The sequence below is a fragment of the Pangasianodon hypophthalmus genome, chromosome 27 (assembly GCF_027358585.1).
Source record: "Pangasianodon hypophthalmus isolate fPanHyp1 chromosome 27, fPanHyp1.pri, whole genome shotgun sequence".
Lineage (NCBI taxonomy): Eukaryota > Metazoa > Chordata > Actinopteri > Siluriformes > Pangasiidae > Pangasianodon > Pangasianodon hypophthalmus.
Window position 1 is genome coordinate 15,487,579 of NC_069736.1, and position 22,298 is coordinate 15,509,876.

The 22,298-nt window shown below is 36.5% G+C and overlaps 2 protein-coding genes across 4 annotated transcripts; both read left to right on the top strand.

Moving 5' to 3' along the window:
* Positions 1 to 6,707, top strand: zgc:193711 (uncharacterized protein LOC569781 homolog). Its single transcript, XM_034300493.2, has 4 exons — positions 1 to 280; positions 2,566 to 2,615; positions 4,357 to 4,382; positions 5,047 to 6,707. The coding sequence occupies exons 1-4, from the start codon at positions 249 to 251 to the stop codon at positions 5,368 to 5,370; spliced, it is 432 nt and encodes a 143-aa protein (XP_034156384.1). The 5' UTR covers positions 1 to 248; the 3' UTR covers positions 5,371 to 6,707.
* A 290-nt stretch (positions 6,708 to 6,997) lies between these two features.
* fkbp6 (FKBP prolyl isomerase 6) lies at positions 6,998 to 17,114 on the top strand. Of its 3 annotated transcripts, XR_008301104.1 has the most exons (10): positions 6,998 to 7,397; positions 8,269 to 8,386; positions 8,530 to 8,619; positions 8,802 to 9,004; positions 9,601 to 9,720; positions 10,340 to 10,570; positions 11,509 to 11,618; positions 11,699 to 11,777; positions 11,965 to 12,019; positions 12,437 to 17,114. XR_008301104.1 is itself a non-coding variant. In XM_053230341.1 (9 exons), exons 1-8 carry the CDS (start codon positions 7,323 to 7,325, stop codon positions 11,772 to 11,774), a joined length of 1,023 nt encoding a protein of 340 aa, XP_053086316.1. In that variant the 5' UTR covers positions 6,998 to 7,322; the 3' UTR covers positions 11,775 to 11,777; positions 11,965 to 12,332. The 3 variants fall into 3 exon arrangements, 2 of the variants coding, with proteins under 2 accessions (XP_053086316.1, XP_026777834.1); XM_053230341.1 differs by lacking the exon at positions 12,437 to 17,114 and having other exon boundaries at positions 11,965 to 12,332; XM_026922033.3 differs by lacking the exon at positions 12,437 to 17,114 and having other exon boundaries at positions 7,006 to 7,397; positions 10,340 to 10,537; positions 11,965 to 12,332.
* Positions 17,115 to 22,298: the final 5,184 nt, after the last annotated feature.

The window sequence follows — 22,298 nt, forward strand, 5'->3', positions numbered from 1 at the left end:
CCATTTCTATATTTATATAATCAGGTTGTCTGTAATTTTATTAGTCTTCCATTCATTGTCATATCCTGCCAAAGAAAGGATATCTATAGGTTTGCTAGTTAAACGTTCACCACAGAGATAAGGTCAAAGGGACAAACGTGGTGTACATTCATAGCACACCTGCCCAACTTCACTTCCCTCAGAACAAGGAAATGAAGACGCTAATAAAATGAGCTGGTTGTTGTTGGACTCTTCAAACATGCGCAGCCATGGGAAACAGAGTAACCAATACCTTGGATAAGTAAGTAATCAAAATCTAATTTTAGATTTTAAATTTAGCTTATTCTTTAGGTCAAGAATTTCTTCTTCTTTTATCTTTTAAAGCTATTTATAGGTTATAGACTATACCTAGTCTAAATAAAATCTATTTTATTTATTAAGGCATGGCTGATGGCATGAGTCGTCTAATACTGTGGACTATTATAGAACTGAACATTATCTACATTGCCTTAAAGTGTATACTGTGTAGGGACATTGGGATTTTTTAAATTTATATTTTATAACCCATTATTCACGGATTTTATGAGGTTAGCGTAGTAGGTTGTGGACAAGGAAGTGAAAACTGAATAGGGATATTTGGTTCACTGGAGCAAAAATAATCCACGTAAATTTATAACACTAATTTTAATGTATAAAATGTGTTGTGGGCGGATATCTTCAGACATTCTGTAGTAAATATAAGAAATAAGAATAATAAGCAGCTTACAGTGTTGACAGACTGTTCAAAGTCCGTCCCAAACCACAACAACCTGCACAAAAATATAAGATAACAGTATAATAAGGGCGAAGCTCTTCTTCCGTCAGTATGACGCAATAAAAATACCTGTGTTTTGATATATGGTCGCGTGCGTATTTAGTTTATAGAGGCATGATAAGCAGGACATTATGCAATGCCAAAATTATGGAAAGGAAATCAGTGCTACATTCAAGCGAAAGTAGGAATTTGGGGGAAAGTATATTTTGGTTAAAGCTATAACTCGTCGTTTCTTACACTGTAGTAATAAAAAATAAAGTCAAAACTCAGTAAGAACATGATTATTTCCCTGTTTTTGTACTCGCACAGCACTGAGACTTAAATCCTTTGAAGAAGGCTTTAGGCTCCACCCACTCTGAACACTCACGTCATTCATTCCCTGAAAAGTCGTTTCCTGCTCTACTGCTACTGGATTTGTCAATGTATTTGACATTGTGATATAATGTACAGTTATTTCCTTTATAATCTTTGTACAAAAGGTTCACTAGAGTAAAAAAAAAAAAAAAAAAAAAAAGCACCTTGTTTTTTCTAAAAGTTTTTTCCCCCTAGGTTCATGTAATTTTCATTCCTATCCCTGATTAGAAGGATATTACAGAGGAATGTTAATCATTCTTGAATTTAAGTTCAACAGAGTTTATACTCAATATGAATTAAGTAAAGATTAAACATGACGGCCATGCGGAAAACTATAATAAATGACAGGGGTGATTATTACCCCAATGACAACATGTCCAGAAGTGTTTTATTCCTCTTCTATCACAGCACTAACTTGGAACTGTCTCTGACATGGAAACACGCTTTACCTTTAAGGGTACTCCCAGAGTGATGATGAGTGTATATTCAAGTTGCTTGGTGTCAGGATGACATTTGTAGAAAACTGTCATGTCAGCTGTTTCATAATGCAAAGAAAACAGTAACGGAGAGGGCTTTTAAATGTACATCTCCACTGCACATCTCCAACTGACTCATTTCTCTGTATCACGGTCACCAGTGCAGGAGTTATGCCAAACCACAATAAAAGCCCTGTCTATTCACAGTCCTCTTCAGAATTAAGTAATTAAAGTCTTTAATGGAGCACATGTTAATCTGTGTTTTGGGGGTTGTCAAGAAAGCCCAAAAAAAGGAATTAGTACCATTTGATGGACATTTGTCATATTAACCAAAATGGTGAATAATGGAGCGAGAACATCTCCATGGCTCTGAACTATTTTTAATCTATGATTGCAACTTCAAATGTGAATGGAAGTATAACTGGCCTTCCTCTTTCCTATAGTTCAGAGCAACACTAGCCAATCACAGATGTGTTAGCTCATGGCACCCTCATGAGCAACAGTACAAAAATGTGTTGGATGACTGTATGTGTTCTCAGAATCCCAAATTGGTAGCTGTTGTGCAATAAGAAAGAACTAACTTGTGGGTGGGAATTAGCAACAAATACATTGGGAGAAAATGGGGTTAGAAAAAAACCTCAACCATGATCTCAATTTGTTAAGAGGACTCTGACTGGATGGTGATTGTGTTATGGTATTCCACTGGAAGCATGCACAAAATACGCTCCTGCAATATTTTTGACTCACCCCTTTTGTAAAAATTTGTTTAAAAGTGTTGTGGAAACATTCTGCCTAGCTTGTCATGCTGCAAACTGGGTCCCAGAAAGCAAAGTCAATGTGAATTGATATTTTATTCAGATTCCATGTAGATTTGATGAGCTGCTGAATGGGAAATGTGGGCTACTGCAAAAGTCTTAGTTGTGTTTTATTTTTCCATTGTAGGTGGGGTTTAAATCCAAGGAATCTGAGTCTAAGGCGGTCAAGAAGAAAAGGTAAGAAAACCAGTGATCAATACATCTTCAAAAGTGTCGTTCAGAAGGTAGCGTTTGAAACAAGACTAAGAAAAACATGAAAGAATATTGTGTATTTGGATACTAAGTCACTAAGACAAAAAGGAAATTTGGGCTGCTAGCTATCTAATAATCATGAGTTTACACTTACCTAAGCTTGGAAGAAGACACAGGAATGCAAACAAATATGACCTTGAGCTACTGGATTTGCAGAAAGTGTAGCTAGCATTACACCTCATATCATTACACAACTGGATCTTACATTTTAAACCAGCTTACTGCTCACCGCCATGTAAATATTGGTACATCAACAAGACTACACTGTATAAACACTCAAATAACACCTATCAATGTCTTGTTAGAATGGCTGATGTTTTAGTAAAAATACAAAGCTTGGTCCTCCATGGCCTATTGTTTTTCAATTTCCAATCCCAACACACTCTAACCAATTATGGACTGATCTCCAGGTTCAGGTGTGTAGGGAGTTGGAGTTGGAATGTAACAAAAACATGGTTTAGGACTCTCAGGACTGGATTGTATCCCTATGCATTAACTTGACTGCCTAGTACAGTGGCTGTGTCTCAAATGCATTATATTCCTACACTCTGTACTTCTTGTAGCCTACTTGGATTTTTGTATGATGGCTCACAGAGTTGATGATACTTATTGCACACTTTTCTGGCCACAAGCTTCAGGATCATCTGTCTATGTGCATATACATGCAGTGCTTTCCAATGGAAAAACACATTTTTTTGAGCTCTGTGAGGTTTTCTGGAGCAAGACAGTATCACTAGATTGAAGAGTTCATGGCCTTCCATCTTTAAATGTTTATTAAGAATGTTTTTAAAGCACTTAGTGACAATGTGATACCCTCGCTAGTTTGCAAATGGGATACAGGAAAATGTCTATGATTGACTGCTTGTGGTGTCATTCAGATGTCCTCTTATTAAAGTTGGGGGTTCTTGGCTGTGTTAATTGATTTCTTTGAGATGTCTGTTAGAGTTGTAACAACCACAAGCCTCTGTTAGAGTGGTAACAACCACAAGCCTCTGTTAGAGCTGTAACAACCACAAGCCTCCTTAGAACAACCACAGGTACAAAAACCCAAAGTGTCCTGTTTGAACTTTCTGTATATTGTAATATTTACATATTAGGTTTAAACATCCTTATTGGCATCTGTGTTGTAGCAGTGTTCTTGCTTGGTCCATTGGCCATTTAGTAAAATTTAAATCATAGCACCTTCTGATGTTCTCTCCACTTCCACTACTGTATTGTGTGCAAATCTCTAATAGTCCACACTTAAGCAGTTTAATACATCATCCAGATAATAGTACACAACATCTCACACAATTTCTCAGTATGAACAGGCAACTCACACTAAGAGTCGACAAAGTACACCCTTTGAGGTGCAGCTAGTACTCCCCCCAACACCTGAACCGGTTAATTAGCTAAGTAACAGGTCAATGGGGGTGTGATAGAGCAGGCAAAACACCAAAATGGGCAGGGGTGTGGTTCTCCAAGAGCAGGGCTGAGAACCATGCTACGTTGAAGTGCAATGGTGACTCAGTGGTTAAAGTTCAGATCCCAACTACCTAACAAGCTGGGGTATATGGAAAAAAAAAAATTCACTGTACTATATGTGTGATAAAGGGTTTCTTTCTTGATGCATTAACTGTGTTGATAACTCTAAGTAACAATAATATTTTTGTCTTTTTTATGTCAGCTCCACCTGCAGTTTCACCTCATCAGGTATCTATTTGTTAAAAATACAGTACTGGGACATTTACTTACACCAACCTTTTCTCTAGCACCATATTGTCTTTGCCTTCTTTTTTGTCTGAATTGTAGCTGATTCTTCTTTCTGTTTGATGAGAACTATGAGCGTAGTATTGCCTGATAAAAACTGAATCCTCAAATAAACCCAATGACAAACTTCTCAGAGTAATTGTAATTGGCGATTCACTTACTTTAAATGACTCAGAGTTAATGAAGAATAAACTTGATATTTTGTCACACCTTCTATGTTGTTTAGGCTGTATTGACTGGTAAAAATTTACATCCTTCTGGCATACACATCTTGGATAATGGGCACAAACCATGTTCTACCTGCTTGCTGCTCTGAGTTAGGAATCAAAAGTATCTGAATTTCACTCAATTTAATTAAAAACAGGTAGTTGATAAGAATCAAATTATTACTCACATTGCTCATCACTACAAAGTAATAGTGCTGACTAGAAATCAGATTTCACCCCTAAACACATGAATGGACTTAATTATATGGATAAAGGAAACTTATTCGAGATCAGGCCGTTTCACAAAGAGTTCACTGAAATGTTTCTTAACAGCAATATTTCAACGTGACTATTTTTCACTCTCTTTAATTTTTTACTGTCTCTCATCTCTTCTGGATTAGACTGTAGATCCCCACATATATGACCGTGTGACAGCCGAGCCAGAGTATGCCAAAGTGAATAAGAAGAAGAAGAAGACCGATTCTGATGGCTTGCACTATGCAGAAATTCAGGTGCTACAATCTGAAAGCACAAGCAAGCAGAAGACCACGCCATCCAAAAACTCAAGCACGGAATATGCAACCATAGACTTTCTGAAAGGTGCTAAACCAAAAGAGTCTGCCGAACCTGCAGATATACTTATTCCACCTGGAGAGCTTCAGAGGCTAATGGTTAAGTCTCAAAAGAAGAGGAGTGCTTCCTCACATCGGGCTGTCATGGTTTGAACAAATGATTTAAAAAAAAAAAAAAAAAATTGTATATAGTTTTTATAAATCAGGATGAGTTTTTTTTTTAAAGAAAGATCAAATGTATGCTGTATTTGTTACACATTAATCATAATTCATAATCATTTCCTGCACACTGGATATTCTCAAATGTTGTACAAAAATGTGAAAGAATAATGAAAGAAAAGAACATTGTAGCATGCAGTTAGTACTTCTGGTCAGTTGATTTCACAGTAACGGTAGTGGTTGCCTACTGATCCTATCTATCATACTGTGCATCTTTTGCATAATCTGTTCAGGAAAAATAAATAGCTGCAGGCATATAATCTGTGTTCCTATCTAAATGGGATACACCCATGGATGGCTCGTATAAATGGACTAGCAGAGCTAAGCCTCCCTGTTTTTCAAAGATAAAAAGACATCAGCAAGGTTTAAATTTTGGTGCACACATCAGATTATTTGATGTTAACAAATGTTTTAAAATAAAATAATTTTGGGACTTTGCTCCACAAAAGTGCCACAGCACCACCAATGGTTTTAAGAATAAAAAGTACAGAATGGTATGAAGAAGCAAGGATTGGGCTGATTACTTTGCAGCCCAGACTGTAGATTCATGCAGCCTATTAGTCATAGCTGTGTTGGGTGATTACACAGAATGACACACCCCCAAGATTTGCTCTCCATTTGGGCTGGTAGTAGTGATTGAGTTGGCACATGTGAAGTACAGTCTCAGGCATAATGAACAAAGTGAATTATTTACTCTATCATCTTTTTTGCCCAAAATGCATTTGAAGGAGAAACTAAAAGTAGATAGACCGAGCACACATCGTACAATCAGAGTACAAATTACACAACAGTAAAATAATAATAATAATACTTTCATATATTGTCTTAAATGATTGTAGGATATAAAAACAAAACGAACATTTTATGACTTGGTATTAAAGATTAATGATTGAACTCTATAAATGAACTCCATCTTGTTTTCAGAAACCACAACAGTTATATTGCTTCTATATATTACCACTATTCAACTAATGAATTTGTGACGGTATTATGTGATATTAGAAGAAAACCTGCTCTTTTGAAATCACTGTGAAGTTTTAATTAAATCTTCAAGTATTCAAGGTCAAAAGATCTATTTAACAAAAATATGTACAAAACATGTACATTTAGGTTTATAGAATTTCAGAAGAAAGAAAAGAAAGAAATGTAGGAAGTCATGCTCTGAAGGATTGTTTTTCATATAAATATTTGTCCTTTTTTTTTGGTACTTCTTGTTGCAAGGAAATTGTGATTGTTGTAAATGTTTATAATAAAAAGGAAAAGAAATCTTACTTCTGATGTTTTCCATGTTTTCACACACCCAGTGTAACTCAGGTTACAAATGAGTGGATGGATGAATGAATATTCATATCACTGAATTGTTTTTAAAATATTCTTTCAGTTTGATTACAGTGCCTTCTTCTGGTGAGCAGAGGTACTGCTTTATAAAAAAAAAACCACACAAACCATGAAATTAACAGTATAAAATAATATTTAAATTTAAATGTAAGTGAAAGTGAGTTTTTGTGTGAGAATTTTAATATAAAAGTTATTTATCTGGCGTTTGATGACACATTTGGTATCCAGGCTTCTGTAACTTGAAGTAGGGAGACAATTTAGTATCGTTTTATTCAGTGAATTCTTCACAGACTGAATTAATCCATAAATATATCCTTCCTGCAGTAACAAAGGACAAAATAAAACCTTATAATGTAGAAAAGTAACCGTTTTTAAGATGGTTGCACGGATGTAAAGCTGATGGCGGTTATTCACCTCAGCGTGGCGCCTCTATATTTGTTTCAGTCAAGAAAAGCTAGACCTGCGTTATTAGCTACATTAACTTGAAAACTAGCCAAAGTTCATTGTACACTTCATGAAGAAATTCACTCGACTAAAAGCTCAAAATCATGACTACAAACGGTGTGTCTTCCAGACTGATTCAGTTTATTGACCCAGAGGAGCGCCATCGAGATGGAATACAGGTAAAACAAACAAACACACAAACAAACAAACAGTTAAAGCTAGCTGCTAGTCACTAGCTAATTACTAAATATTCAGATAACGCCATTTTATAGTATGTATATAATTGTTTGCCTGTTTGTTTCTTTACTTAGCTAACTATTAGTAGCAGTTTCGAACTGGTAGACTGTAAACTAACTATCTCTGTCATTTTAAAGGACTTTTTAGGAAGGTTTAGAGCTAAAACTAAATTCACACATTTTCATCCTTAAGGAAAATGGCTGAAAAATGGAAGACCTTGAGGCCAATGTTGTTAAAAAGTAATGGTAGTCTGTGTCACCCAAAAATATATCCTAAAACCAGCCACTGCAAACAGTTTAAAAAAAAAAAACATGTACAATTTCATTTAACAATACCATTGTTGTGTTTGTGCAAGCCCTGCTGGGAAAAAAAACAACAGTAGAAACCCTCATAGAATTTATTATGGTTTTAATGGTTATAAAGGGGATTGTAATGGTTTTAATGAAAACTGTAATGGTCCCTGTGGGTCTCTACTGGTAATTTGTTGCCTTTTATTGGTGGCATGTTATGTCTAATGGATACCGTCCAGTAATGCTTTTAATGTTTAACAGCTGATGGTTTGTAATGGTATTTGTAGTGGAAACCATTAGAATTTCTGTGATGGATTCTATTATTTTTTTCAGCAGGAAGCACAGTGACCCAGAGGGTAAAGCTCTTACTGAAGATAAATGAATGAATAAATGTTGTGTTTGTGTGCATTGCTAACCACTTACCGAAAATGCAGTGTGAAAATAACTAGCTAACCTTACAAAACCTAACTCTATTAGTTAGGACAGTTAAGCTGTTAACATTTCGCGTGTTGTTGCACCATAGACGCCTTTCCAGCGTCTTGCTCAGCAAATGCAAGACGTTTTAGGAGATGGAGGAATTCTCAAGGAAGTGGTGCATGAGGGAGAAGGCCCGCTTGTACCAAGAGACGCTTCAGTCAGCAGTAAGTATCAGGCACAACGTCATTGCCATACTGGCCTCTTTAACACCAACATTGTTATTGGTGAGTATTAGGTCTGTCATATCTTTTGTACTGGAATTAGTATTTCACTGTCCACATTAAGATCATGTTCATCTCGTCAACAGTCCACTTTTCTGGATTCCTGGAGTATTCAGATCAGCCTTTTGAGTCGACTAGGAGCTTCAAATTTCCCAAAATGATGAAGCTCGGAAAAGGTAAACGTTTATTGGAATGCTAAAAAATTGAATCCCAGTCCCACTGCCTTGTAGCTGGAACTATACAGAAGATTAGTCAACACCTTCTGACTAATCACTGTGATAATGGATCATGCAATCCTGTTGCTGATTATTTTCCTAATCACAGCATGCAGCGTCACGTTTAATGTTTTGTCAATCAGACATGACTGTGTGGGGCCTCGACCTCGGCCTGCGGACCATGAGGAGAGGAGAGTTCTCTCGTTTTCTCATGCAGCCCAGCTACGCCTATGGAGAGATGGGCTGCCCTCCTCTCATCCCACCATGGGCCACGGTGCTGTACGAGGTGCAGGTCTTCGACTATCTTGACTCAGCCCAAGTGGATGAGTTCTTTGCACTTTTACCGGTGAGTTTTGTACTTTTAGGCCCCTTTATGTTGTGAAATCGCAACAAGATTTCTAAAAGCTATTTTTTTTTAAAAAGAACATACCAACTCAAAGCCAGAACAAAGTATGTTTAGATTCATTGGATAAACTCCTGAAGGCTATGAGAGATCGTCTTAAAGGTGCAGTCAGTGATTTTAAAGTCAAAGCACTGTTTGTTATATTTGGTAAATTTACCATCACATTCCTCTACCTGTCAAACTATCAGCTCAGGAAAAAAAAAAACAAAACAAAGAAGAAGATGTGGACCACCAACATCCAACCAGTCAGGACAAAGATGAGTCTGTACTTGCCTGTGAATCACAGCTTCTATCATGCACCAACATTCAGTCTTTTAGGTAGAGCATTGTATGTTAAGTGTGAAAGCATAAAGCTGGGGCTGTATTTATTCTATATATTTGTTATATTATATCGTCTGCCAAAATCACTTACAACACCTTTTAATAAGTTTTTATACAAAAAAAAACATCTAGCACTTTCCTAAATCAGAAAATACCAAAACGTGCCCATTTGATGTGATACTGAGTAAAAGTGCTGTTTGTCCAAATCTGTTTCACAGGAAGAGCAGAATTTGGCTCCTCTGTCTACACTGCTGACTGTAGTCGACACAGAGCGAAGCTTTGGAAACCGCTGTTTCAACCAGAGCCGCTATGAAGACGCCAAACACAGATACAAGCAGGTGGGCTCAGGAATTCAAGGTTTGTTTTACAATAATCAATTGTAGAACTTGGTGCGTGTGTGTCTGTGTGTGAAGGAGGACTCAGGAAGGAGATCAAGATCAAACACAAATGCCACCTTAATAGCTGAAATTCAAGTTCACTTCAAACTAGATCATGCTCCGTGTGTGTGTGTGTTGGGAGCCAACTCAGCTGTCTCTGTCTCGCCCACCATGTTGCTGAAAGGACAAACAAAGCACCTAAGTTCACATAAGTAAACTGGTGGTAAAAACACATATACTTCAGAGTTAGCAAATGAGGATGCTAATAAATGGTAAGTAGAGGAAATTTGGCCTGTTGCACAGTGGGAAGAAAAATAAGCATATTAATGTCTAAAAAGAAGAGCGAATTTAATTTAATTTTTTCTTCTCTTTTTTTTTTTCTTTTTATAAAATTAAGAATAAATTATTGTTTTTTTTTCATTACCTTTTTAGCAGTATGTACAGTTTAAATAGAACTTCTCGTTAAAAAAAAAAAACACTTGTGCATATTCAACAGTACATATCTGACATGAAAAGCTAAAGACCAAAACCAGGTCAGGATTCAGAGCTGACCATCTGCTTCTTGTCTTTGTCGCTGCAGGCCATGACGTTGCTAAGGAACCGTGAGCCACCGGATGAAGAAGAGAGGAGGCGTGTGGAGGAGGCGAGCCTGCCCTTCTTGCTCAATCTCTCCCTCACCTACCTCCGCCTGGAGAGACCTCGCAAAGCTCTGCAGTTTGGCCAGAGAGCTCTGGAAATCAGCCCTGGTAACACCAAAGCGCTGTTCCGGTGTGGTCAGGTCAGAGACTCAAATTATTACCTGAAGAGTCAGGTCAGTTGGTTAGCTGGTTTGTTTCTTGTCCGTTAACACGCATATTAGAGCCACTAAGAAAGTGTTGAGACGTCATATACTTAGACTACATATACTTTTTCATTGTCTTACAGGCATTTTGATAAAGGCTGACAAATAGTGAAGTTAATTCATTTCTGAGTCAAATTTGTTTTATTAAGTAGTTTTTATTGTTCAAAATAGTCAGACTGAAGAAACCCCTTATATGAGCAGGTGTGTGTGTGTGTCTTTAAAAATGTTAAATATAAGGTCTGACTAATTCTAAGAAGCTACAACATCTAACAACATTTCCTGTCAGTCAGTATAATTTTATGTGATGAATAGTTTTAGATTAATTAAATAGTATTACTGATATGATTGTCTATTCCTTTAACAGAAAATAATCTATCGACAGTATAAATGCAAATGATGTAAATAACACGAACAAGACATTGTGATACATTTCACAAAGAGAATGGAATTTTGTTGGTTTTTGCAGCTGAGAGATTTCTGAATTTCTTTTTTGCAACTGCTTTCTTTTAAACAAACAAAAAAAAACGCACAACATCATAAATGGAGAAATGTGACATTTTTAATCAAATCTTGCCGAGCTTCACTGGCGAAACTCGCAACTCATAATGCTTAATAAGCTGCTGTCTGCCGTGTTTAGAGAGAGTGCAATACTACAATCATTCCTATATGTTTACATTGCCAAGGAGACACTGCTTCCAATCATTATGCAATGTGACATGCCCACACAGTTTGACCAGGCAGAAAATAGGACTTTTTGTAGCTTTTAATTATAATCAAGTCATAATTATGGATATGATTCTTGAATCTGCTGTTGGTATATGCTTATTTAATGATATCATTAGAATTACAGAGTTTTTTTAAACATTCAGAATAGTGAAGGGGCTTTACTTCTCTTCTGTCTTCACTAGGCATGCTTAGAGATGAATGACTATGAGAAGGCACAGGATTACCTCACCATGGCTCAGGCCAACAAGCCGTTTGACACAGACATCAACAACTTGCTAAGAAAGCTGGCACAGTGAGTCGAATTATGCCACATGTTGCTCTTTAGCTTGATCAATGTTGAGAGGAAGTCTAAACCGTTTTGCACGCTTGCAGTTGTTACAAGGAAGACCTGGACAAGGAAAAACACATGTGCTCCAAAATGTTTTCTGCTCTCAAATCTGAGAAGTGAACAGTAAGTAGGCACATTTTCTAAATAACCACAGCTTATTAAATAACCCAACACAAGGGGGCAGTGTGAGAGCAAATGTACATTAAATCCTGAACCAGGTAAGGTTTTTTTTTTTTTTTTTTTTTTAAAAAACAGGGTTTGTCTTTAAATGTCTGTTGCAATAATTTTTACTCACACTTTGATTTTTCAGTGTTTCCAAGTCAGTGGGATTAGAGGAATAAAATCAACTACTAAGGAACTTGGAGGTACGATTGAACTTCACACCATGTGAAAGTGTAATGGAAAGTTCACTTGTGTACAACCCAGTGTAGATTAATACACAGCTAACAGTTTTGTTAATTTCTTAGTTATTGTTGCAGTGTTAGTTATCGATTAAGCAATTTGATAAACTGTTCATGTTTGAAAGTGTTTTCTTCTATTATTATTATTATTGTGTTATATACAAATGATTGAGTCATTGATTTCCTGCATATTTTGGAGTTTTGTGCTTGTAAATTAGAATATCGCAATAGATTAGGTTGAGTTTTTTCATGTCAAAATCTTTCAATACATATTTTTTTTCTGTCTACTTTTGTAAATTTGCTTCCTTTTTCTACACATACACTTTCTAATTGTGCATTTATAGTGGCCTTCTTCTGTTTTCCATTCTGCTTTTCTGGCAGGTCTTGTGCCCCGTTTACTCGCCATTTGACAGCAAGTAATCTCTGAGTGTAAAAAAAATATACGACTCTGGGCGTTCACTGGTACAGTGCATTATCACATCATAGAGCCAATTATCATCGCTGTTTTAGTGGCTATAAACCATTAGTAATTGCTTCAAGCTGAGCCACTGCTTGTTCAGTGCACCCTATAGAGTTATGAATGGTTTTCTAGAGGAAGGATGGTCTTGAGTAAATTCTGAGTATACAAAATTTACATTATGACAACTGTCCATGTGGTAAATACACTATATGGCCAAAAATTTGTGGACCCCTGACCATTACACTCATATGTGTTTATTGAACATCGCATTCAAGATTTAATCCCTGTTTGCTGTTATATTAACCTCCACTCTTCTAGGAAGACTTTCCACTAGATTTTGGAGCATGGCTGTGGGGATTTGTGCTCATTGTACTCACACAAGAGCATTAGTGAGCTCAGGCACTGATGTCAAACGAGGAGGCCTGGGGTGCAGTTGACGTTATAATTTATCCCAATTATTCAGTAGGGTTGAGGTCAGGGCTCTATGCAGGCCACTCACGGTCTTCCACTCCAACCATGGCAAACCATGTCTTCATGGAGCGTGCTTGGTGTGCAGGGGCATTGTCATGCTGGACCAGGGTTGGGCCTCTTAGTTCCAGTAAAGGGAAATTGTAATGCTACAGAATACAAAGACATCCTGTACAACTGTGTGCTTCAGACTTTGTGTCAACAATTTGGGGAAGAATCACATATGGGTATGATGGTCAGTTGTCCACAAACTTTTGGCCATATAGTGTATAATTATCCCACACTGTTAGATTCTGATTGGTCAGGTGTTGGCTAATTTTCTGTGACAGCAGCTCTGACGGTAGTGCAGGCAGCAAGGCAAATCACAGGTTTATATTAATATGCTTGTATTACATGCTCATTTCTATTTTTTGGGATTTGTGTGAAATGTGTGTTGTTATTTTGGTTGATATGGTGATGTTTTCTGTAAGGAGATGTTATTTGACATTTACGGAAGGAGTCTCCAGTGTCTGTGCTTTGTAACAGTCAGTAAGTTTCCATCCCAAGGAAAGACTCTCAATTAAAGATTTAAATATTTACATTTACAAATTGAAGTACAGAATGCTGTGTTTGTTCAGCCTGCCTAGCAGAGGCACCATAGTGTTTGGAGCATTCTGCGTGCAGACCTGAAGCTGATACCATCTTAAAATGGAGACATAAGATAGCATTGGACCTGGATGTCTCAGCTAGCCCTAGCATGCCTCCTAAACAGAGAAAAGGTTTGTGTGTCTACAATCTGATGAACATTCAGAGAAAGGTTTGATCTGATAAGATGGTGCAGCATGTCATCTACACACACTGACAGATTTAGCATGGCCACCCATCAGTATAGACACTATCACAACCAGAGTCTGAATACAACACACCAGCTTAGACTGGACAGAACCTGGCAAAGAGGCTCAAATTTTCAGTGACTTTTGTCTGCACTTCATACATATACATTATGTCTGTAAACTCAACAAGATCCAGAGATGGCCATATAAGTGGCGCACACTGCAGTGTGCCACGTGCCGGCGAGTTCATTTGGTGCAAATGCATATGGGGAAGAGAGAAGAGGAAATAAAAATCATAGCTCTTAAATCTGTTCGGTGTGGCAGTTAATATGATTCATGCACCAATAACTTCAGCAAACTCTGCTTTCCATTTACTCCCTCATCTCCGGCCTGGCAGATCAATGCCCTATTCATATCATTGCCACTGACAGCAGGAGCCTGGCCTTTTCTTTCCCTTTAGCTTTATGAAAGACATTTCTCTCACTTCCTCTCCCTTAAGGTCATTTTTTCAGTTTTATACTGTAGGAAAGGTATGTTTTGATTTCTCTCTCTCTCTTTTCTTACCTCTGATTAAACACACTCCCCAGTCTAGGGTAGCACTGGGCTAAATTTAGGAATAGCCACCCCTCGATGGAACTTTTTTCCTCGCAGAGGGATTGTCTTTCATCTTATCTCTTAGAATGGTGGTATCTCAGGCTCACATTTACTTTATTTGGATGAAGAGAGAAATGTGTGAGGAATTCACAAAAAGGGCTTTGCCTAAAGTTTTGTATAGCAAAAAGATTTTTTTCGAGGAATTTTAAGGAACATTTGAGAGTGCTGATGGTTTAATGGGATATGCAGAGGCACCTAGTAGGGCACAGTGCTTCTTTGTTAATGGTGCCTAAAAGTCCTAGCTCTGGGCTTGTTTATCCTGGCCTGTAGGATGCTCCATGATGCATTACAAAACCATGGTAAATTAAGGAGGAATAAGTGAATGAGTAGTAGGTTGCATTTGATTTACATTGAAAATTCTCATCTACAAAAAAAGTGCAGTTGAGTTCAAAACCCTAGCGTATGTTGGTGGACAAGACAACTTCATGCTAACGGCATAAATGATAAATTGCATATTCTACCCTGCGCTTTTACTGATCAAAGAGCGCAAAGCTCTGCCCACTTGTTTTCTATTGGTGATGTTCACGAATTCGCACCTAGATAACGTCAGCTTGAAGCAAAAGTAACCGCTACCAGAAGCAAATGAGCGTTTTTCACATGTTCTTTCCAGTTTGGTGAATTGCTTTTTCCACCAGGTGAATTGTATTCATGTTTGCTCTGACTTCAGCTTTAGAAAAGCATAGTTAGAAAAGCATAGTTTTCAGAGGTTTCCAGTATGTCCATAGCAAGTCAAAAATAAATTGTAAATGTTACAAAAGTAGAACATTACCTACATCTACTTGCAAGTATACATCACAACTTAATATCAACGTATAGTATATAATATGAAGAATATGAATCGTATATAAAGTAGACTTTTAGATATAGGAGTAAGTTTAGGAGTATGAAAACTATACATACTAAAACACCAATAATTAAAATAAGTATTTTCTTGAAACATGTATTTTATGTATTAACTTTTTTTGATAATATCCTTCTAAGGGCTTATCTAACAAACTCCTTGTGATCCAATAAAGCATTCGAAAGCAGCCAGAAAAGGGCGTGATGAGCGGAGTACAGAAATGCAACCCTAGTTTGATCCTGAAAGAAAAATGTGTTTTTAAAAAAAAAAAAAAAAAAACTACCCAGGAAAGTTCTAACCAGCAAGTGGAGACTTTTGTATAGACACTTCTCTCAGCAAAACACTCATTTTACTTGAAGTGAAGCTAAATCTTGAATTCTGCATCCGGTTGATTTCCATCATTTTGAAATGACAGCATACATGAGCACTAATGATGTGGTTATATTCCCCTAGTCATCTTTTTGTTCTGTATTTAAGGATTTGTATAGGTGTGTTACATCTGTAACTCCATAAAACGTTCATTTAATATCCATAAGTAAAAAGCAAGGAATAAAACATTTGGGGGTGTTCTGTTATTGGAAAATAATGAACGACAGGGTGGTGTGATGCATTCTGACACAAAGCAGAATTACTGTTACCACCCTGAAGTTTTCCCATAACAGCACATCCTGTGAAGAGTTTTAGTACACTTATACCACAGCAATTTGCCAACAATTATTTATTTATTTTTTTTCTTACGCCCTGCATTCTGAAGTCTTTCCCCATGGAGAAAAACTTATAGCTTTAATTCTGATTGTTAAAAAGCACCAATATTGGAGACTCCTTCCATAAATGCTAAATAAACGTCTCCTCACAGAAAACCTCACTATGTCAACGGTTATGTTCTTTTTTTAAAAAAACATGGTTTTAATTTGTTTATTGTTAAAGTTTAGACTATATGGAGTTTGCAGGAATTAGCTGTTACTATAGAAATGATAATAATGTATTAGAACAAGCTCATTAATATAAACCTGTGATTTGAATTACAGCCAGAATTACTATCAAAGACACTATTATAGAAAATTACTCAACACATAAGCAATAAAATGACATAAGTAATAAAAAGTTCCTATAACCACATTATAATGTTGTATGTTGTAAGTTCCAGCTCTGTGTTTCCAGTTCTATGTTCCAGCTGTGAATTTCTGTTGCTCTTAAAAAGCAAGTGGACTTGAGGTATACAAGGCAAAAAAAAAAAAAAAGAACATTTCACATTTCAACAAAATGTTTTCCTATAAAAAGCTGGTTTGGGCCCAATAAATGGAAGAGATTTCAAACTGGATTGTTATTAAATGGAGATTCAGTTTTATTTACTTGCATTATAAAGTATAGGTTTAGCTTAATCACTGCACGTTAGCCATTTTTTAAAAAATGATATCCTGCTAGCTTAAACGAAAATGCCAACTTTCTCAAGAGTGTGTTGGCATGGAAGAAATGTGTGTCTGATGCTATCTTCATCTCCATGAAGATTAAATAGCTGGGAGACATCACTGCCATCTTAAGCATGTTTGGGCAGGATGTTTTCTTTTTTTTTTTTTTTTTTTTTAAACATGACTTCTATAGTCTTCCTCCTGCTCTGTGCTGTATTTCTTTGTGGGTGGTTTCTTTTTTTTTAATTTTTTTATTATTTTTATTATTCTTTGTTTATATTTTTGTCGTCTTCATGTCTGAGCTTTTTGCATAACTTCTTGGTTCTTGCTGCTGCTGTCCTCCTCAGGAGAGGACTTTAGGGTGGATGTCAGTGTTGAAAGCCCTGTCTGCTGTTAGTTTTTATTGGTTTTCCTCATACATAACACCTCGAATACCAGTACAAACACAAATAAATAAATTTGTGGCACACAATGGGCACACAATGTAATGCACAACAGGATGGATAAGTTACAATTAAAACATGGGTCTAATCAGTGCACACACTTTTATGCAACCTATGTTTGTTTCATTTCATATTATAATTCCTTAAGAGGCCACTCTGCACTCTTGAACAAGGACTGATGTTATGTGGGCGTCTTGGCTTTTGCCAAAAATGATGCTGTTTTTTCCTCTTCTGTTTTCCATACTGTGCTGTGTGGAAGACAAGAATTGGAGCCCTGTGCGTTTAAAACAAATGTTTATGCTAAAAACTACCAGTGAATGTAACAAAAGCAGATAAACTGAGAGTGTTAAAGGGATGGTGAAATGGACAGGAAGTTTATACTGGACATCTAAAATAGAGAGAATAGAGTGAAAGAGAGAAAATAATCAATGAAAGGGTAGTCTGATGTGGCTTGACATGTAACGGTGTTATTTTTACCACACTGAAGTTGATTATTTTTCTGTAACAGCACATCCTGAAGATTTTTTTTTCTTATACCACAGCGATTTCCCCATGATTTCAATTTTTCATTTACTGATGAACATAATATTAACTGTATATTTTTATACCTGTCCTAAAGACTCTTACAGAAGAATGATACAACGTAATGACACTGGAGACGCCTTCCTTAAATTTTAAATAAATGTGTCCTTACAGAAGGCTTCACCAGTGTAATTCTTTGTTAAATATCAATACATTTTTAAATATGTTTGTTATTAGCCTTAGATAAGGTGGAGTCCTTCCCTCTGTAAGCTGTTAGAAATATTAACATATTAATGAGCACATTAATGTCAACCTGTGATTTGAATTACAGCCAGAAACACTGTCAGAACTGCTGTTGCAGAAAATGAAACAACACTTTCTGACCACTCAGAATTGAGCATTCAACAGCCCTGTGGTGGTTTTGATTTAGTTCATATTTATGTCTCACTCCTTGTACTTGAACCTGAAGGCACTAAATTTCAAAACTGCAATTCATAGTTGGATCCAGAATAGGCAGGTAGGCAATCCTCCAAACACAATATTTGTTATAGTTCAGGAAAGCTAGGTCAGTGAATATCATAATGTTTGGGTAAGAAAATTCAAAGTCTGTGTTTGCTCATGAAGATTACTCTCCCTACTGCTTTGACTCTTCAGGACGTCAGTCAAATGCATGTTTTACTGTTAGCTGACACATCTCGTGGGGTAACAATATCATCTCTAGTAGCTCTACCTACTACACCCTACACCACTTTGATTTCCCACTACAGCTGCAACACATTTGGAACTTACTCATTGCCTGTCTTCAGATTTTCCCTGGAAACACAACTGGATCGATGCCAGCAAGATACCACTTGACTCCTCCAGCCATCTATGCTGTATTAATAGGACTTGTTAGGTCCACAAGACTTGCTGGTAACCCAAGCTAGGGTGGGGACGCACTTGAGTTAAGGCTGTCCAATTCATTTTAATTAGCCAATAAATTCATCTTCCATCCCAGCTGACCTCCAAGTGTAGATGTCTTGCTCCCAGGTGTGTGGGACAAATGCAACTTCCCAAGATTACTTCATTGTTGCTTGCTGTTTCAGATTCAAGACCAATTTTGGCATGCTTTCTTAGCTTTGTGTTTGATTTTCTATTCGGGTGATGGTTAGAAAGCCATTCATTTCAATGATCTGTGCCATTGAAGAACCAAAGAACCAGAGGTATGCAAAAGCACCAGACATCTTGGACCCTTGGACTCTTGGATGGTTATCTCTAAAATAAAATGGTGCTAAGGTAGCATGCATATGACTTTCCATCAAGTATCCATTCAGTATATCTGCCACTTGTGCATGAATGACATTACCCATCCTCCTTCTCTGTAACTATGAGAGAGCGTCTGTCTCTTGGCTGAAACCTAATCTGAGGACAACAAACCAGCACCCTCAGTGTCAAGTGAGCATGTGTAAGCATATTTGATGCCGAAAATCTTGGCGCCTCCGTTTCCCAAGAGGGAGTCGATCCTGTGATGCCAACAAGCCATGGGAAAGCATGGGAATATGACGTGCTTAAGGACTGCAAGGCATCTTGACAATGCACCTCAAACTGGCCCTCACTTGAGAACAGCTACGATGGTCCAGACAGTTGGGATCAGATGGCCGAGATAAAACCTCAAAGGGGAATTCCATCCAACCATTCAGTGGTAAAAATGTGGGGATTTAAAAAATAAAAAAAAAAACCAAAAAAACACATGCTCAGTTTTTAACCTTTCATTTCACACGAACAGTTGCCCTCTCTCCATTTAAAAAAAAAAAAAAAACCTTCTGTATTCTGTAGGTTTAAATACAATGCCTTTTTTCATGGACTGTCCGGTTTAAGCAGAGCACTTTACATGGAGCAAATCGAGCTTGGAGGCCTCAGCCATTTATTTTCATAAAGTGTTTGCTTTCCTTGGCATAGCACGCTGTGCTCATAATTCTGGACGAGGCTAACAGGGTACAGAATTTACTCCAGTGCCAGAGAACCAGAGGTGTACAAATGCTTTGGGGCTCCTGGGCTCCTGGCTAACGGTTATATTAGGAATATTCATGATGGCTATTCTATGCAGTCATCCACAAATAGTGCTGTTACTGTCATTCTGCATTCATGAGCTCTTTAGTGTTTCTGTGGAAGAACTTTTTTACTTTGTGTTGATTTTCTATTATTTAAGTTAGATTTGGTTGTATTTTATCTTGAATATCCACTGTCTTTTAATTTAAGATATGTTTCTTTCTTGTAAATTTCAAGGATTTCCAAAAATGCTGCACAAGAAAGTATTAAATGCATGTTTTTATTAGCTACTGTTATGAGAACATTATAAAGAGGGCATGAAAAGTTAACATAATCAAAAGAATGCCAGCCAGATATGTCCAAAACCACGTAGCCATTGGATTTTAGTGGATCATCATTATTTATTCACAAAAGTTTTACTGCAATACGCCAACCTTGACAACTCAGCCCAAACTTTGCCATTTCTATTCATATTTTCCTGTGTGCAAATTCAAAATTTGCATAAAAACAAGTGCATGTTATTTTCAAGATGTAGCCTGTATGGTCATTTATTCAAACAGGCAATGCCATTGAGAAGAAAAGGAAAGAATCATTCCCCTGTTTATGCTTTTATGGCAAAAGGCTCAAATTAGGGGGTGAATGTGTGCATAATAAGGGCACTCCTGGGCAACACATTTCTCTTTTAGATTGAGAATAAAGAGGCATCGTGGCAGGCGCTGCTGTCCTCACATTCATCCCACACTGGGGGAATGCCAGCAGGTACTAATCGGGGGAGCTGGCATAGATGGCATACTAATGGCATAGAGCTGAAGCTGAACCTTCAGGGTCGTGTGTGGGACGAGAGGGAGAATTCATATGGAAATGACAGTGGTGCTACCACACAAAAAGAGACAAGGCTAATGGAACTGGTGAAATCGGAGTCGACTCATTTCTGGGAGCGTTTTTGTGGAAGTCCATCTCTGTGGGGGGAAGAAAGGGGTTGTGGTACTTTAACATATAAAAGAATCAGTAGCATTGTTTGGAAAGCCTCATGGAAAGTTTGTTTTCCTGGGACCAGAGAGAGAATCTTAAATGCTGCTTGGTTCATGGCCACTAGATGGGCACAGCAGGCTTCTGTACTCTGGATTAGCCGCTTCATTAACTAATATATATATAACTAATATATATATATATATATATATATATATATATATATATATATATATATATATATATATATGTCATGATGTCACATTTGAAAATTCAAGTAAATATATATATATATATATATTCAAGTATATATATATATATATATATGCACTTCACTTGATTTTACTTGAATTTTCAAATATGACATCATGACATATATATATATATATATATATATATGACATCATGACATATATATATATATATATATATATATATATATATATATATATATATATATATATATATGACATCATGACATATATATATATATATATGCACATCATGCATATATGACATCATGTATGATGTCATATATGTCAAATATGACATATGTCAAATATGACAAATATGATATCAAATATGACATCATGACATATATATATATATATGCACTTCACTTGATTTTACTTGAATTTTCAAATATGACATCATGACATTGCTCTATAATCATATATGTACAATGTTATAAAGTGACTTTTTAGCATTTAGCTTGATAGGAGTTGATCTAAATTTCAAACAAATTTAATCTTTAACTGATGTTGAGCAATAATAAGACCTAATACCTCTCACTATATTCTATCTCTCTGTACTCTATTCAGCTCTCTGTTAGAAGCTAATTTGTATTTGAGTTATTATCATGCTAGCTAACATTACAGAGATTAGGAATTAAGCTGTTTTTCATTAGCTGCAGGTAATATTTTCCATGTTCCATCATGTTCAGAAATAAATGTACTTAAATAAATGTACTTTTTCCTTGTGGCTATCTTTTGTACCATTAGTATGTATGTTTTACCTGGTAAGCTTCATGTGGTGTAGTTTTAATTAGCTTTTAGGGTAAAGCTTTAAAGTGATATCAGTGGCATTAAGATTATACTATATTAATGTTATCAGGTGAAAGACATACTAAATATACAAAAGATGTGTCCTTGATGGTACCACATCTATCCATTTTGGTACCTTTTTTTTAATGAGAGTGAAGGAAAAATTTGCCAGAAAACATTAGCTAAAGCTAACTAACAACAGCTTCATCTCTCAACTGTTAGCTAACATGCTAACTCTGACTATTGTTGCTTCCTCGGTGAAGAGACACTAATTTACCATCAGTAATTAAACTGAGAAGCACAAGAAACTTTCATGTACTTTTACTTTCATTCCTTAAGTAACTTTAAGAAATTTATAGGTTACTTTTCAGTTTTAACTTGAGTGAAGAAGCTGGACTTCATAGCTGTATTATAGTTCTTGCCTGGAGGATATCAGTTCGTGGTATTAATCCTATTCATTGACATAAATCGAGTGTTGTGAATGGATTATCATGAGGTTTAATATACTGTAGATGCTGTTGTTAAACAAGGCGCCATGTTTATTTTCCTTAACTTTATCTTTGCATATTAATTCAAACACGCCTGGAGTGTAAT

Coding starts and splice junctions, on each gene's coding strand:
- zgc:193711 (XM_034300493.2), top strand. CDS start 249: ATGGGAAACAGAGTAACCAATACCTTGGATAA. Junction 281..2,565: donor GTAACCAATACCTTGGATAA/GTAAGTAATCAA, acceptor TTTCCATTGTAG/GTGGGGTTTAAATCCAAGGA. Junction 4,383..5,046: donor CTGCAGTTTCACCTCATCAG/GTATCTATTTGT, acceptor CTTCTGGATTAG/ACTGTAGATCCCCACATATA.
- fkbp6 (XM_053230341.1), top strand. CDS start 7,323: ATGACTACAAACGGTGTGTCTTCCAGACTGATTCAGTTTATTGACCCA. Junction 7,398..8,268: donor GCCATCGAGATGGAATACAG/GTAAAACAAACA, acceptor GTTGCACCATAG/ACGCCTTTCCAGCGTCTTGC. Junction 11,619..11,698: donor TTGCTAAGAAAGCTGGCACA/GTGAGTCGAATT, acceptor GCACGCTTGCAG/TTGTTACAAGGAAGACCTGG.